Genomic DNA, 16,281 nt, shown 5'->3' with positions numbered 1-16,281 from the left:
CACACAGAAAAAAGGGGGGACTGCCTTTTCTATTTGTGAATATTCTGTGTTATGTACAAGCTACATCAGTGTGATGTTTGCTTTGTTGCCATGGCAACAGACATTTAGCGCTCACACATCATATCCGGTACCCAGTGATTGACACTTTGTTAGTCTGTCTCATAGATGTGCGCACACACAGACACACTGCATGTAATACACATGTGACACCATTTAAAAAAAAAGGAGAAGAAGAAGAAGGCGGCTCTTGTCCTTTACCTTTTCAGACGGTTTGTTTAATAGCTTTTTGTTGTTGTTGTTGTTTTTATGTTGCAGGAAGTTACAGGGGTGCTTAAAAAGACACGACAATGTAAAGCCTCATTAGCACCTCATAGATGGTGAAACACACACACATACACACGCACACACACACACACAGGGAACATATGCAGCTTCGTCTTAAAAAGTACATCACAGTGTCAGCTTACCCGCAGCAGGGCGTTGCTGTGTTATTTCAGAGTGAATTAATGAAAACACAACCTACCGATGCGTGTGTGCAGGATTATACTGCAGAGAAGACAGGACTGATTACCAATAAAGTAATTGCATGTATTGTCCCTTTGATCTTTTCTATTTTTACACACTAACTATACACTTGAGTAAATGATCTAAGGGATGCTAGATTTGATATTATTTAATAGTAGCGGCAGCTTAAGTATCAGGTTTTTCACACACTGTAAAAAAGTAATGTAAAAGTATTTTACTGTGTATTTTACAGTTTTGTACTGTTCTTCTAGAATATCATTAAATTCACATAAATAGACTGTGATTTTACATTTCAAATGTAAGTTAATGTAAAATCACTGTAAATGTAATAAAACATAACTTTCTTGTTTTTTAAATGTATTTGTCTGTACATATGCATATTTAGATTGTTAAAATACATTCACAAATGTATCATAATTTCACAACTAGTTGTCCGTTATTTGAAGATTGAACTGTTAAATTCAAATGTAATGCTATGGAAAAATATATAAAATGATTCTTATAAACTATTTTTACATCAAATAATTATTATTATTATTGTTGTTTAGGACGATCGTGGCTCAAGAGTTGGCAGTTCGCCTTGTAATCAGAAGGTTGCCGGTTCGAGCCCCGGCTCGGACACTCTCGGTCGTTGTGTCCTTGGGCAAGACACTTCACCTACCACCTACTGGTGATGGCCAGAGGGGAATTATAAAGTGGAATTGTAAAGCGCTATATGAATGCAATCCATTACTATTTAAACCAACTGTATATTTCTGTACATTTAAGTATTATTATTCATATTGCCGCATTCATTGACCTTGTTTATAGGTAATTTCATTGTTTAATCATATTAAAATGTTCCTAATTTAATGTTTAAAAGCACTTGAAAAAGGCAAAATCCCATGTAAAATTAGGGCAACAAACTGTATTGTCATTACTGAAAATAACCGTATTTTCATGAGAAAGTTATTTTCTGTTATTTTCTGGTATTATTTTGGCACCCCAGCTGCCAGAATGTTACTGTTTTTTTAGGATTTTTTTTTTTTACGGTGCAGAATTTAAGTTCAGTCCTAATCAATCTAAAGTTTTTTTAATCTACTGTAGCTTTTAACATATTATTTTCTTTTAATGGCCTAAAACATTTCAGGGCATGAAACAGTTGTAACATGTTGTCACTGCTGAGTTAGTAACCCATCTATGAGAATTTCGATAAGGATGAGGATTTCAGTGAGGATGTTTCCGCCACCTTATTAACAGGTGTGAGTATGGTTTGCTATAAATACAAGCTAATTTATAACAATACTGATACTCCACATCATTGCTAATACTATCACCCAAATACTCACATACTTATCATGCTAATATAGTAGAAGCTGAAGAGTGTCAACATTATTTTTTTTCAAAGGGTTTAGAGTGCCTGTTAGCGTTTGTGAAACAATTCCCCATGACTCCAAAACAGGAAAATTATCCGACACCTTTTTAATAATAACAAATTCACAAAACAATATTTAAAATTATCTGAAAAACTCCACCAACTGCTCGTATTCTCCAAGCTGATGAGAATACACTAACACCTACATGTACTTGCAAATTATAAACACGCAAAACGTGTGATTGCGTGCACACACACACACACACACACACATAAACGCGCACCTTTTTTCCCTGTTGTATTTCACACTCTCCTACGGCCATATGCAAAAGCTCACACACCCTTTCTGACTCTACAGAAAACATCCTCGCGCGCACACAGCCGAGTGTGCGTGCACTCACACAAAGAGAGCCTATTCATTCATCCGGCGTCCCTTCAGCTGCAAAAAAGGGGATCTGAGGACGAACCGTACACTCAAAATGACAGCGCTCCCTTCCCTGTCCACTTCTCTGTCACACTCCTGAAGGTCTGAACAGTGAGGGCAAGAGGCCCCGGTGAAGTGAATTACACTTACTGATAGTACGTGTCCATATATAACACAACGGAAAAGTAGGCTTTTAGTTTCAACAGCTGATGAATAATGCTTTCTCATACACGTATGCACACACACGTACTCCATAATACTCCATAATATTCCCACACAACATACTGAAACTTACAGAGTATATCCTACACACATTAGAGTCGAGCCACCTCAGTACTCCTGTCCAAAAAAGCTGCTCGCACTTTGTTTCGCTATACTGTTACATGAGTCACTGTTAAACAAACAAGCGCATGGACATACACACAGCAAGAGCTAGTGGAAATAGTTTGTAGTGAGTTAGAATAACAGCTGCTGGGGTCAGGAAGTCAACATCACACGTGCACTTATAATAAGCACAATGGTCAGAGTTTTTCATAAAAATAAACAGGAGAAACAATTAGACAAAACATGCATTTCTGTTGAGCTTTTTTAAAAAAAAGGATTCTGCCGTCTTTACTGAGGCCTCCTTCATTCTCATTCTCTCTTTTTAAAAGACTAAATAAAAGACAAGTCGGGGGAAAGAGTCTATAACTGGCCTACATACTGCTCATCGAGCCCACATGCTCCATACCCGCTTTTAATTGTTAATGTCGTGTGCAGCTTGTGACAACATTTATTTCCCCCCGTTCTTTTGTATACCTTTTTAATCAAACAAATCAGTGGTGTTGTGCTGTATCCTGGCTTTAGCGAGGTATAACTTAAAGTTTCTGTCTATGACTGGGAATATAACACTTTCTGGTACAAACCACACTAATCCTGTATGACATAGAGTTTATTCCTTATAGACCTCACAAGAACAGCGAACCACATGTGTCCATGAGCTTCTTTTGCATTTTTCTAACATTAGCACACAGAAATTATTTTTGCCCTATTCACATTTGCAAGCAAAATCCAAACCAAGAACAATTTAAATATTGTTTTTGCTAATTTCCCTATTCTCATAACAATGTCTGTGTGCAACATGCAATTATCATACAGCATGTAAAACACGCTAGAAAATACACCAAACTCCCTTTGCTTAGAGGTACCACAAAAGATCAGAGTTCATTACCTGCACTGAGTGCTGACTAGTGATTTTAGTGACCGTAGTGAATTTATAGTCATCAGCAGTGACTCCTGGAACAAGTCTAGTCCTGACCTGGTGTTTCATATGTGCTCGCTCCAGAGCTTACACGGATCATGTGACCAGCTTTAGCACTTAGTTTAGTGTTACCAGCAGAAGTGAGGATGGTGGACAGACAAATCGAGATAGCCATATGGGACAACAGCATGATGGCTAACAGGAGCTCCTTTCACTGGGCAGCAGCACACCCAGGTCGTGGCACGTCCATGTGAATCTAACCCTCTAATGCACCATGGCAGTCATCTGCTCTCAGATTATGAGAGTGGGACGTTATGATGTAAACCAGAAAAACATTATGCAGCATTGTTCAAAAGAAATATGATCGATTTATGGATGATTGTTCAGATGAACGAAATAGAAAAAATAGATTATATATGCATATACAAATATATCGTACATATACAGGAAGAGACACATACAAAATACAAAGCTATTTCCTTTCAATTTACTATTAGAATTGACAGACGAATGTAATTTTGGAATTACAGATTTTAAATAAATGTATCTCAATCAGTGTGTGTGTGTGTGTGACAGAGAGAGAGAGCGTGTGTGTTTGCAGCAGTTTCAGCTGAATTCTAGATAATGCAAAAAAAATTCTATCATCACTTTTCACAAGATTTAGCTTCACAATCACTGCAAGTCTCATTTTCTGTGTGAAATAATTATTGGGTTCTGGTTGCAAAATGCTGGTTCAACGTCAGTATACAACACATCTCTGTCCATTCACAGCCGACACGTTTTCTGTGTGTGTGTCAGCAACAATCATGCTACAGAATCACACAGATTAAAAAGAATACCTTTTAAAGAGTGAGAGGATTAGAAAAAAAATAATTTTACTGAAAATGTGTAAACAAATTTAAACTAAATGGTGCTAATTATGCATTGAGAGTTCATCACAATACTAGGGTTGCAAGAAAAAAAAATCATACTAAGGTTGTTAAGTAAAATAAAACTATAGGATACTATTTTGTTAATTTTCTTACTGTAAATACAGAGAAGGAATTATATGAATCAAGCTGGAATAAAGTTTAACTCAAGTGATTTGTATTTAGAAAACCACAACATATCCTTTAAAGAAAGTCTAAACTCTTAACCTTTGAATTTCGAAACATGCAGAAAGTATAAAACAACATTTTTCAGTTTATTTTCACTGAATAATAATCTATAAATCTGTATCTTTATGATTGACTTGAACTTAAATGATAATATTAACATATTTAATCCGCATATCTCTTTTCCTCCTATTGTTGAAATAACTGCATTTTGCAGTTTATGTCTCTTTCCCTTACTTTTTCTTATTCCCTCACACACAAAATACACCCACACATCTGCGCCAATTCTCACCTGTGCCTGGACGTCCCATGATGATGTCCTTGCGTGGGACGGGGTGAAGACTTTCCGCTGGCAGGATCAGGGGCAGCAGAGCTGTGGGGGAAGGGTGACAGGGAACTGGCTGCTGGACCTCACCACCAAACCCTGCGCCCCTGTTCTCTTCTCGTTCCCCACAGCTGTCCGTGCTACTTGGAGCAGGAACTGTAACGGTTGTGCTGACAGTAACTGACAGGGCCTGCAGCGCAGTAGCAGGGGTGTCAGCGGTGGGCAAGGAGGAAGGTGTTGGGGACACGAGCACCAGAGTTTGGGCTGGGCTCCGTAAGAGGACAGTGCCATTAGGTACTGCGGCTGCAGCAGCGTTAATTGGGACAGGAACCTGGAGGCCAGAAACTGGCTGAGGAGTCAGGTGGGTTTGGGTGATGTCTTTAGACAAACTGTTTTCCTTCCCTCCCTCATTTCCAACACCACCTACTCCTCCTCCTCCTCTTCCCAGGGGACACTCTGTAAATTTTGCCAGTGGGACTTCGGGATTCCTCACAATAACAGGAGAGTCCCGCAAGGCCTGTTGGGAAACAGGGACCACACGACGAGGCCCTCCGTCAGTAGTGAGAGGAGAAGGAGGAGTTGGGGACACCAGAAGAGGAGGAGGGGAGACAGCAGTGGAAGAAGGGGGCCTGCTGGAGGAGGGAGTGGTCACTCCTCTGGGTCGGGAGAAGGTGGGAGTGTGTGTGCGGGAATGCAAAGCTGGCGTTTGGGGTGACAGCACTCTGAAAGAGCTGTTATGGTCGCCAGGATCCAGCTCTGTTTTGGGTGTGTAATCATGGTGATGTGAGGGCAGGGGTGGTGGAAGAGGTGCATCTGGCTTTCGCTTACTGGGGCTCATGGGGACTGTAAACGTAAGGTTACTCTGTAAGGTGGGTTGGACGCCTGAAGTGTGTCTCTCCCTTTCTCCTCCAGATGTGGATGATGCCTTACTGCCCCCTCCCCCTCCTCCCCCCGTGCCACTGGGCTGTCTGTGCCTCCGATGTTGCAGGACCGGGGATGCCGTAATCGGGGAGAAGTTGGCCGGCCTGAAACCGAACAGTGGAGAGGGCGAGGGAGAGGGGGCAGGGGAAAAGGGTGACTGGTTGGAGATGGGAGAAAAGGAGGGGGTGCCAGAGCGGGAGCTTCCTAATGACACCAGCATGGTGGCAGCCTCACACTCATCAAAGTCAAACCGTGACGACAGGTCATGAGGGAGGAGGGAGGGGAGGACCAGTCGGGGTCTGGAGTCTCCTCTGCTGCTGGCCTCACTGCTCTCTCTTGATGTGTCGTCCCACTCAAACTCACTGCTTGCTCTTCCCCGGAGGTCAGAAGGGGTGACTGTCCCTGAGCTGCTGCCTCCTCCTCCTCCCCTCTCTGCACCTGCAGCCTCCATCTCTTTGGTCCTCATGGACAGGTGTCTAGAGCAGTATCCTCGGCGCTGAGACTCCTTCATACAACCCTCCCTGGAGCACAGCCTCCTCCACTGCTTACCATTGAACTTCTTACGGATACCATTAGGTGTGCAGACAACATCACCCTTTTTGTATTTCTGCTGAGCCAATGAAAGGGGCGTCCTTGAGCGTGAGGAGGTAGAGGAGGACCCCCCACCAGAAGTAGGAGTAAGGGTCTGAGTAGGAGTGGTTTTGGATGGAGGTAGGTTTAAAGTGGTGTTGTTCATTTCAGACCCCAGTAAGGCGGGGGATGGAGTTGGCTGAGGACTAGCTACAGTGGAGAGGTGTGGGGGTCCCAAGCTTCTCACCACAGAGAGGTGGGGGGAGGAGGGAGGATAGCCGCTGGACTTGCAGAGGATGCTGTTGTGCTGAGAGGTTGCAGGATTTGTCTTATGACTAACGGTGTGTGTAAAACGAGACACCTCAACATCTTCTTCTGGTGTGTTTGGCTCTTTCTGTCTTTCTCGATCAGAGTAATTATCGCTGCATCCGTGACCTGTGCTGGTAACGGCACTAGAAGTCCCAGTGGAGGAATTTGTGGGTGGATGTACAGTTCCATAGTTATGTCCTCCTATGACCCCGCCATGTGAAAAACCATGACCCAGCCTTACTCCACCTCCCAACACTCCCATTCCAATACTCAGCTGGCAAACCTCTCTCTCGACCTCCATCTCCTCCCGCCGCTGTCTCTCTTCCCGTTCCCTCTCCCGCTCTCTCTCCTTTGCTCTCCCACCATCTAAATGTGAGACCTCCCAAGGAGGAGTGAGTAATCTCAGGCTCTGTCGGGACACCCACACAGCCTGGCTGCTTGTGCTCCTTTTCTCTTTCTCCTCTATTGCCCCTCCACCCAGAGTTTCTTTTTTTCCACTCAGGAGCACCTGGTAAGGAAATGAGACACCAGGGTGTGGGTCCACCTCAGTAACAATCCCCTCTCTGTACAACAGAGATTCTCCTTCCTCCCCACCAAACGGCACACACACTTGGGTCCCAACAGCTACAGGTGTCATGCCAGGTGGGGGGGCATCTAAAATAAAATCCACAGTGCTCTCAGTTCCTGACGACATCATTGTACTTCCACTATGAAATGGATATTTTACAAGGGTCTCCTCTCCTTGGAGCTGAACTTCGACAGTACCCCCACACACCCTACGCACCACCCCTGGTCTAAAAATATGTGACGGGGGGCGTGAGTGTCCACTATTCGCAGCCTCACCACCGCTTGTGACACAGCGAGCCAGGACTCTCTGGTTCTTCATGCCTTTGGCCAGAGCTTCAGCTAGCCCCTCTGACAGATTGGGCTCTTTAGGGTGTGAGTTGTGTAGAGGAGCTGGGATGTGGTAGTTCTTCTGATGAAGACTTGGTCCTGATGCTTCCATCACATCCAGGTCAGCCGAGTGCTCACTAGCTGTATCCGTGGAGGAGGAGCGCACAGAGTTCGGGGCCCCCTCAGGCTCATTTTCCCCAGACTGGGACGCTTTTTCCTGGGAATCTGCTGTCCTGAGGGTTTTATCCTCCATGGAGACAAAATGGTTTGCTTCTGTAGCTTTACTGTCCACAGTTAGCACTGATGGCTGATTACCTGAGCAACTGTTACTTATGCTATTACTGCTATTGATAAAAGTAGTATGGCTCCCAGCACAACTGTTACTGCTCATGTTATTAATACCACTTGTAGCGTTACTATTAGTACTACTGTTAGTGCTTTTATTAATGCTATTACTAACACTGTTACTAGTCTTGAAATGGTTATTGGGACTATTAACACTATCACTAACTTTGCTGTTGATATTGCAGTAACTGTTATTTACGAGAGCAGGGCTGGAGGTAGGAATGGTAGATGTAACACTTGCACTGTTGGCAAAGTGCTCATATGTGTATTTTTTTTTGGGTACACGAGCCTTAAACGTGGCTGTTTTCCTACTAGAAACTGAGCCTAAACTGGGGCTGTGACTGGTGGTTATAGAGGGTGTAACTGTGGTGAGTGGCGCTGGGGCAGAGGTAGGAAATGCTACAGAATCAGCGGGCATAGTACTGTTTCCATTTGTGCCCGCTATCTTCTCCTTTTCTGTCTTTTCTTCTGCTTGCTTTCCACCATTCTCAGCTGACTCCACAGGTTTCCTCAGTTCAGTAGGCTCCTCCCTCATGGGGGTATTGCTATTTGTGATTGGTTCCTTGTCAGAGTTGGGTTGGCCGTGTTTGCGTTTGGAAGGGGTGCTTTGTGTGGTTTTGACAAGAGTCTCCCTCTTGACTCTTCTGGGGTCCTTTTCTTGGGGAGGCTGAGAGCCCCCTCTCCTCCTCCCCCCTCTGCCTCTAGTTAACGGGGGAGAACGCCCTCTGTGTTTCTTTAATGGCCTCATCTTTTCTTCACTGCTCACCAAGTCCTGCAGATTGCACGGCGTTTCCTTTTTTTTTCTACTTCCAAAGCACTCCTTGTTTTCCGACACTTTTTCTTTTGCCCGTTTTTTCTGTTCCCTCTGTACTGGAATCTGAAAAGAAAAAAGAGGTGCAGAAGACAAGTGGTCATTTATTATATTCATAACCAAGAAGTGCAGAGAACAAAAATGACAATTAAGAGTATGTTGGCTATCACATTGGCTCAATATCTGAAGTCTGTTCACTCTCCTAGTTTATGCCTGATTCGAGATAAACTACATAAACAACAAGGACAAAAGTACTTAATCTTAATCTGGAATCAGGTTTTCCTGCTACCACAGGTGTATAAACTCAAAAAGATGGGCACTGTAACCGGTCAGCTCATGAAGTTTCTTCCTCGTAGATAATTTGACATTAAATGTTAGGTGGTATTCTTGCAAAGGTACAGAGCAGGGTTGGCAAGTGCATTGTGCGTAAAAGTCGCCAACACTGTGCTGACTCGATGACAGCAAGGCTTTCAAAAAAACGTAAAAATCAAGAAGTGCAGGACCGGCTGAAATGATACCAACGTGACGTCACTTTTGTGGTCCAGCTCTGTTTGCGAGGGCAACAACGTCGAGCATTAATGGGCCCTGATGTGTAGGCGTACTTTGGTCCATAAAGCGTACGTGTATAAACGAGAGTTTAAGGATGCACTGTTTTCTAAAACTGTGGGCCGATACCAAAGATTTAGATAACAGTTTGTATGGCAGCCGATAAAAATATTTGTCTTCTTTTTGTGTATTGTGTTTTTGATATTTATTACCTCAAAAAAGGAACAAAGGCATTTTAATTATAAATAAATAGCTGCTTATCATCATATTATCTTTGAACATTTATTCAACAGAATACAGATGTGACAAGTGAGCTCAGTGACACAACATCGGCCACTGACATCGGTAAATGTCATCTTTTTGCCGATACAGCGTTAGTTATTTTAGGACGACATATCACCACATCCCTGCAGAGTGTGTGCACTCAAAACACAAAATCTCGATTATAACATTAATGACAACATTTCAAAACAACTAAAATGAAGGACATGGTGGGTTTTGTTTTAAATATCACTAATCTCCTATAGACTAATAATCAAAGCACTCCAAGGCAGTCTCTGTAAATGCCTTTACTCTCACAGGATGGGCACATTTAACCTAAAAAACTCCAGGATATACACACACACATATAAACTCGAAGGGCATCTCAAACAAAAACAGTCTGAATCCTACTCAAACACTCTTTTTATTCTTCTCAAGACCTTTTAATAGTTAGCTTATTACTAATGATACCAGCTGATTTAAACTGTGATGATTATGAGCGATCGCTGCCTAGGTAATCCTGGTCAAGCATGTCTGAGAGCTATGTTTACTCTGGTTAGGTCTGAGTGAGCGTGATTTAAAAGAAAAGGTCAGCAAAGAAAGAAAGAAAGAAAAAAGAAGGAACAAGTCTTCAATGAGGCCTTCATCTCTTCAATTTTAAATGCACACATAAATGCACTCGAGTCGCACACAGATCTCTGCTATACTCGCTTCAGCTACTTCGACGTGCGACAGGGCCGCTTTCTCACGACAAGTGTTACAGACTTGATGCCATGTGATCAACTTGGGAACGAGCATTTATTTTTCCTGACTTCCATCGGGAGCTAGAAGCCTGGCAGTGGCCTGCGTGAGGTCACCCAACAACATGAAAGAGAGAAAGAGGCTGGAGCATGTGGCTCTTAGGATGTTTGCTCAGATAGGCCGTTCTTGTATAGTCACTGGGAATTTCCACTGTCATTCTAGCACTCGCTGGCCCCCCCTCTCTTTTTCTCTCCCCTCTCCCTCTTTCTCGATGTCTCAGTCTTTCACAGTCGTCTTTTGTCAATGTCACACTGATACTCACACACACACACACACACACACACACACACACACACACACACATTTGTACAAAAAGACAATTTAATTGGAATAATCTGCCATGGCAAGATATGCCCAAAATGAGAGAAATTAAAAGGCTGGCACAGGATCAGGCACACTCACTGATGCAAGATTACAGGCTAAATACAATGGCACGCACAAACAGTCTCACACACACTCATACGCAGACGTGCGTATATGTGCTCCTCTCGATCGAGCTCAGCAGCTCACAAACATGACCAAATGCCTGAATTCACACAAATAGATACAAACTTACACATACACATTCAGGCTTCCTGTGCTAGATGCTGGAAAAGTTTGTTACTTTCTCTCTCTCTCACACACACACACACACACACACACACACAAATAAGGTGACCTTTGTTGTTAACTATCTGTTTGCCAAAACAACACCCAATATGACACACACCAGTTCCACTTCCTGCAGCGCAGAAAAGCATCTCTTCCTGAATGACTAATAAACAACTTGAGTCTTTCACACACTCATCACTGACTCTGCATTTGGACCTCTGCCCTCAACACAAAACATTATTTATTGTACAAACAGGCTTTAATTTCCATTTACTCCACATTCTCGTAATTATGTTGCATATCGATGGACAGAAGTGAAATAATCACATCTTCATAATTTCCTCTGTAAATGCTGATACTGACGTTGGTTATTTCACTGCAAGGGTGCCACGTGTGAAGGTTAACACATGGACTGTAACTGCGAGGCTTCCTGCAGATGCAGATTGAGTACATCACTCTATTTATATCTTTGCATACTGTATTTACCATCAACTACAAAACTCTTCCTAAGTGTATGTAAAAGAAGTCGAGCACTGTTTATTTTATGCTTAAATTAAATGTTTCCAGACTTCTTCGATGTTTTCAGAGTAAACGTATCCCGATCTTTGACAGCTTCAAAGGGAAATTAATGCACCTTATTTATCAAAAATACTGTGCACTACACACCAGAAACAAAACCTAATAAAAGGCGGTATAAGCAAACATACATTACTCACTCCCTAATTACTAAAAAGCTCTTTGTCGTTTTAAATTTTTCATTTAAAAAAACATTCATCCCAGAAAAAGAAAAAATCTCAGACTGCTGGAATGTTCCTTCCCAGGCCAAGTTTGCCCTTTATTAGACTAGACACGGATGCCTAGACTGGGAATGCTGGTCCAGTACAGATACTCTGGAGTACTGGGAAAGACAGGAAGGACTGAGGGCCAAATGGCTGACTGACTAGTTGGGTAAATGACTCGAGAGGATCTGATCTTAGCTCAGAAAAATGCGTTTGGTCATGCTAATGGCCCTCCAAAATGCTTTAGGCTTTGGCTGATAAGACAGTGGCAAGCATGTGTGTGTATTCACATTCTGTAACTTTTAAGGGACTCTACAGCTGAGCAGATTATGTGCAGTGAAGAGGAGTTTCAGCGTGGGACATAAGAGTTAGATATTTGGTGCAAGTTTGCAACGGGTGTATTTATTTATCATTGGGTTAAATTCTTCAAGCATGCTTGTACTCCACAAAATCTTATTTGAAATTTCCAGATGACACAAAAATGTTGCTAAAGACACCACAGATATGTTGAACTATGATTTTATTTGTAAAAGGAATATATACATTTATGCACGACGCATCTATAATTCCTGTGTTACCACATAAATAAATGAAAAAGAACGTTTCACATGTCCTAATCCCTTGCTGAAAGATCAAAAGCACCATACACACTGCGCGCTCAGCCGTGCACCCCCTAACCTGAAAATAACGGCAGACCTTTAACTCTTATTGTTTACTAGAGACTATCACAATACCAAAAAACATGTCCAGAAACTCAGAACATCCCCTCCTGGGTGTTGCTTTTCAACATGAATTGTTAATCAAAAAATTAGGACTACAAAATATAATGCTGAATCTGGGTGAAGCGGAGAGAGAAGCTCGGTCATAATTTAGGTAATTCAAGAGGTCTCCACCTTCCAGCGTTAGAGCAGGTTAATAGCAGAATATGTGCTGGTCTGATCTAAAGCTGCTGTAAATCTTGAACAGACAGATAATCAGCGTCTCCACGGCGCTGGACTGGACTCCTCTTTAAACTGCAAAAAGCTGCTGTTTCTCCCAATAAACACACAGGAGCCCATAATGCACCCCCCCTCCTCCTCCAAACTTTACGCACACACATTAAATGCTCTCTCAGGAATTCATCGTGCAGTCATGCATACCCTGTTAAAATCTCCCTTGGACCTATATATATTGTCACACAGTCATTGTGTCGTACAAGCACTCGTCCACACTGACGTATGCAGGAGGGGGGGAAAAAACAACAACAATAAGGATAAATAGGCTTTTACGAAATGAATTTGGAGATGAAAATTCTTCACTTTTTTTTGCAAAGAGAAAATTTAGTGAACAGTTTACACATAGGTGCTACCAAGAACCCATTTCACACGCACACACACATACACAAGGCATTTGTCGACATCATCTCAGTGTCAACACTACAAAATAAAATGAGTTGTACAGTGTTTATTACTGGAATATAAAACCCTAATAAACATCTGCCTTGATGCCAGTTTATTTCGGTCAGTCGTAGAGAATTTAGCCTATGCTCCAACACAACGTGGCACAAAACGTGTGTGTATGTGACATGTGGCATTAGAGCTACTTACACTACACTAATGTCAGAGTTTATACAGCGGTCTTCAGGTTGAGTCCACCTTGTTCAGCACTGCATTTGCACCGTATGTCAGTATGAGTGTACGTAGTTAGCAGGCGCGTGCGCACACACACACACACACACTGCAGCTCATCCCTCTCCTCAAAGCATTTTATGGGTGTCTGTACGGGCGCAGGGGCTGCAGTGACGGGGACATACGCGGGAGAAGGAGGAACGTGTGATGATGATACTGAAGTGTGCCGTGGCCCTCGTACACTTCAGCGTGTTAGGGAGCCTTTGCCCTTAACTGGGTCACCGGGGAGAACACAGTCTCACATGAAACAGCACCAAAAAAAATACATTAAAAAAAGAAAAGAAGATAAATCTCTCTGCTGCTATGCACACTCATGCTGTGGTTTGTGAGCTCATGAGTGTGTGGGAAGTGATTTAACAGACAACTGACACAGAAAGAAAAATATGTTGTTAGGGTATTTTAAGTGTGTGTGTGTGTGTGCGTTATATACAGACGCATCCATTGTGAGGTAGCATGAATACCGGCAGCTGTTTAGCGGATGACATATCTGACTAATAAAGAAGAAACAACGAGAGCTGAAATTTGTGCATCCTGGCTCGTATTGATCAGCAAGGAAGGTTGGAGCATAGATCACAGGCGACTGTTCCTGTTTGGGACCAAATGGCAGAACTGCCAATGCCATATCAATGGCCAACAGCTCAACAAGCTATACAGCACCAGGGCCACACAAGTGCAACAATTAATAAATAAAAAAAGAGGAAATCTGAACCTAAAATGTAAAAACAATTCCTGCCACTGAAAAAATACCTAAAGACAAACATGACACAACTGTTAAAAACTGCCTAGTCAGAGATGTCAAGGTTGCATCGACACTGATTGCAGGATTGCTGTGCAAAAAAAGAAAAAAGTGTAGTGTTGGCGATGGAAGAGACGAGAAAACACGGTGTGCATCTTTTTTTTAGCTGATCTCTGAGAGTACTACACAATGTCAAAGGAGTATTATGACTCGAGACAGTCAGGCGGTCTGCCGTGCTGCACGGTCCTCGGTAACAAACACAAACAACCGGTTTCAAGTGACGCTTTATTGTCCCCTTATAGACGGTCCCAAGTCTTCCTTATACAGCGATTCTTGGCATGCAAATACTCACTACAACGCCTGGAGTGCACGTATCCACTCCGGGGGAGGCTTCCTTTTAATGGTGCCAGTCACTCTAATTTAAAAAAAAAAAACTTGGGAAAAAATAAATGAAGCAGAATCTTTTTCGTCTTGGTGTTTCGCTCTAGTAAGCAGCTCAGTAACGTTAGTAGTAGTGGTGGTTGTAGTAGTGGTAGTACGCAAACGGTAGCGGATACAGCACCCAAATAATGACACCGTGAGTCAGAGCGCAGGAAAACTGGGTGCAATTCGCTCTGTAGGTGTTATCCGTTTCCTCCTAAAGTGCGCTTTTTTAACACCGAGCGAGCCTGTTAGTAAACATTTGGGCTGCAGTGCCGCAAATAGGTCGGTTGTTTTTCTTTCTCGCTCTCTCTCTTTTTTTTACTACGCTAGCGCTGCTCCACGCAAAACTCGTAAACTAAGGTCAAGGAAAAAGTACTCCACACTAACCTCGCCGTTTTAACGGAGCTGAAACGGAGCTGAAATGTTCCGTGGGTGTCCGTGGGACTGCGGTAAAAACATTTCAGAAAGTTTTTAGGCTGTTACACCCCCCACACCCCTCCCCTTTCTCTCGATACTTCCTCGCGTTGTCACTCCATTTCTTCACACGGTAGCGGAACAACCGAACGACCGACCGTTGGCAGTTGGCTCTCGCGTCGTGGTAACTCGCAGCTCCTGAAAATGGAAAATTTAAGTCAGTTTAGCTTCACTGCCGTGTGCCAACTTAGTTTCAACTCACCCAAACAGAGCTTTTCACCACTGGCCAGAGAAAGATTTATGGTCTTATTTTGCCGATGAGGAGGCTCGCGTAACTCATGGTAACATCCCTCGGCTGTCGGCTGTGGTGGCTGTGCGGGCCGGACTCACTCTTTACTTTTCCTCCGCAAAACATGTCTTTCCCCCACAGAAACTCAAACAAGGATATAAAAAACTATCGCTCTTCTTTTCCACTACAGTCACAAAATGGTGAATGAACCACTAACAGCTGGGCAAGCCGACCAATGAGAGGTCGTTGACAGGTACAGTAGCCAGTCAGCATCGGCGCCAGAGATCAGTGGGTGTGGCGGCCTGTCAAAGTCCACTTGATGGACTGGGGGGACTAGCGAATAGTGAAGTGGATGCTGAGCTAGACCGGTGTCCTGTCCCAAACTTTACAGTATCCAATAAGAGGATTGGGAACCATAGGAACAGCATGTGGGCGGGCCGAGAGGAGGGATCAAATGACCCAGAGCCAATAGAAAGGCACAAATGCCCCCTCCCCTTCTGAAAAGGAGTATGTTTACCATAATTGACAGCACAAGTGCCATCCCCGAGCAGACGGTGATAATGCATCAACTGTTTGTGCTCATCCACAAACAGTGTGGTGCAGCGGGAAAGTAGCGCCTCAGCGCGGCTTTACTCTCGCTGTTGGTCCCACATCGAAAATGTGTTTTTTCGCCTTTAATTATCATTATTATGTCATCGCTGCTCACAAAGAGTGAAAACGAAGGAGCACAGAAAACCAGTGCGCTGTTTTCAGAAAGTTAGTTTAGGAGCTGCTCAGATGTTTGTGTGGCGCAGCCGACGCAAACCGCTCTCCCTTTTTCTCTCAGCAACAGACGCTCACTTTCAGCGCCCTCAGCCAATCACAGCGCGGCTTCTGACGTCGGCACCCTCTCCGCCCTGCCCACTACTGTTAAAGTGAACGGGACTAGTACAGGCTGACGTCACTTCACCGGCAGTCTATTG

At 43.4% G+C, this 16,281-nt stretch overlaps 1 protein-coding gene across 6 annotated transcripts in view; it reads right to left on the bottom strand.

Annotated features, from left to right (window-relative positions):
• cicb (capicua transcriptional repressor b) overlaps positions 1-16,281 on the bottom strand; it is a 44,308-nt gene that overhangs the window by 25,268 nt on the left and 2,759 nt on the right. For 4 of the 6 annotated variants that reach the window (XM_014334444.2, XM_014334446.2, XM_014334445.2 and 1 more), the window contains exon 3: positions 4,930-8,878. In XM_014334444.2, coding sequence (XP_014189930.1) covers positions 4,930-8,878 — 3,949 coding nt within the window. Of the gene's footprint in view, positions 1-4,929; positions 8,879-15,003; positions 15,229-15,292; positions 15,716-16,281 lie in introns of those variants that run through there. The other 2 variants (XM_014334449.2, XM_014334448.2) reach the window with 2 other exon arrangements.

The sequence above is a fragment of the Haplochromis burtoni genome, unplaced genomic scaffold (genome assembly GCF_018398535.1).
Source record: "Haplochromis burtoni strain Fernald_Lab_line unplaced genomic scaffold, NCSU_Asbu1 Contig_80, whole genome shotgun sequence".
In the NCBI taxonomy this organism is placed as follows: domain Eukaryota; kingdom Metazoa; phylum Chordata; class Actinopteri; order Cichliformes; family Cichlidae; genus Haplochromis; species Haplochromis burtoni.
Note: the sequence above shows the minus strand (reverse complement) of the source record. Positions and strands in the feature narration are given on the sequence as shown.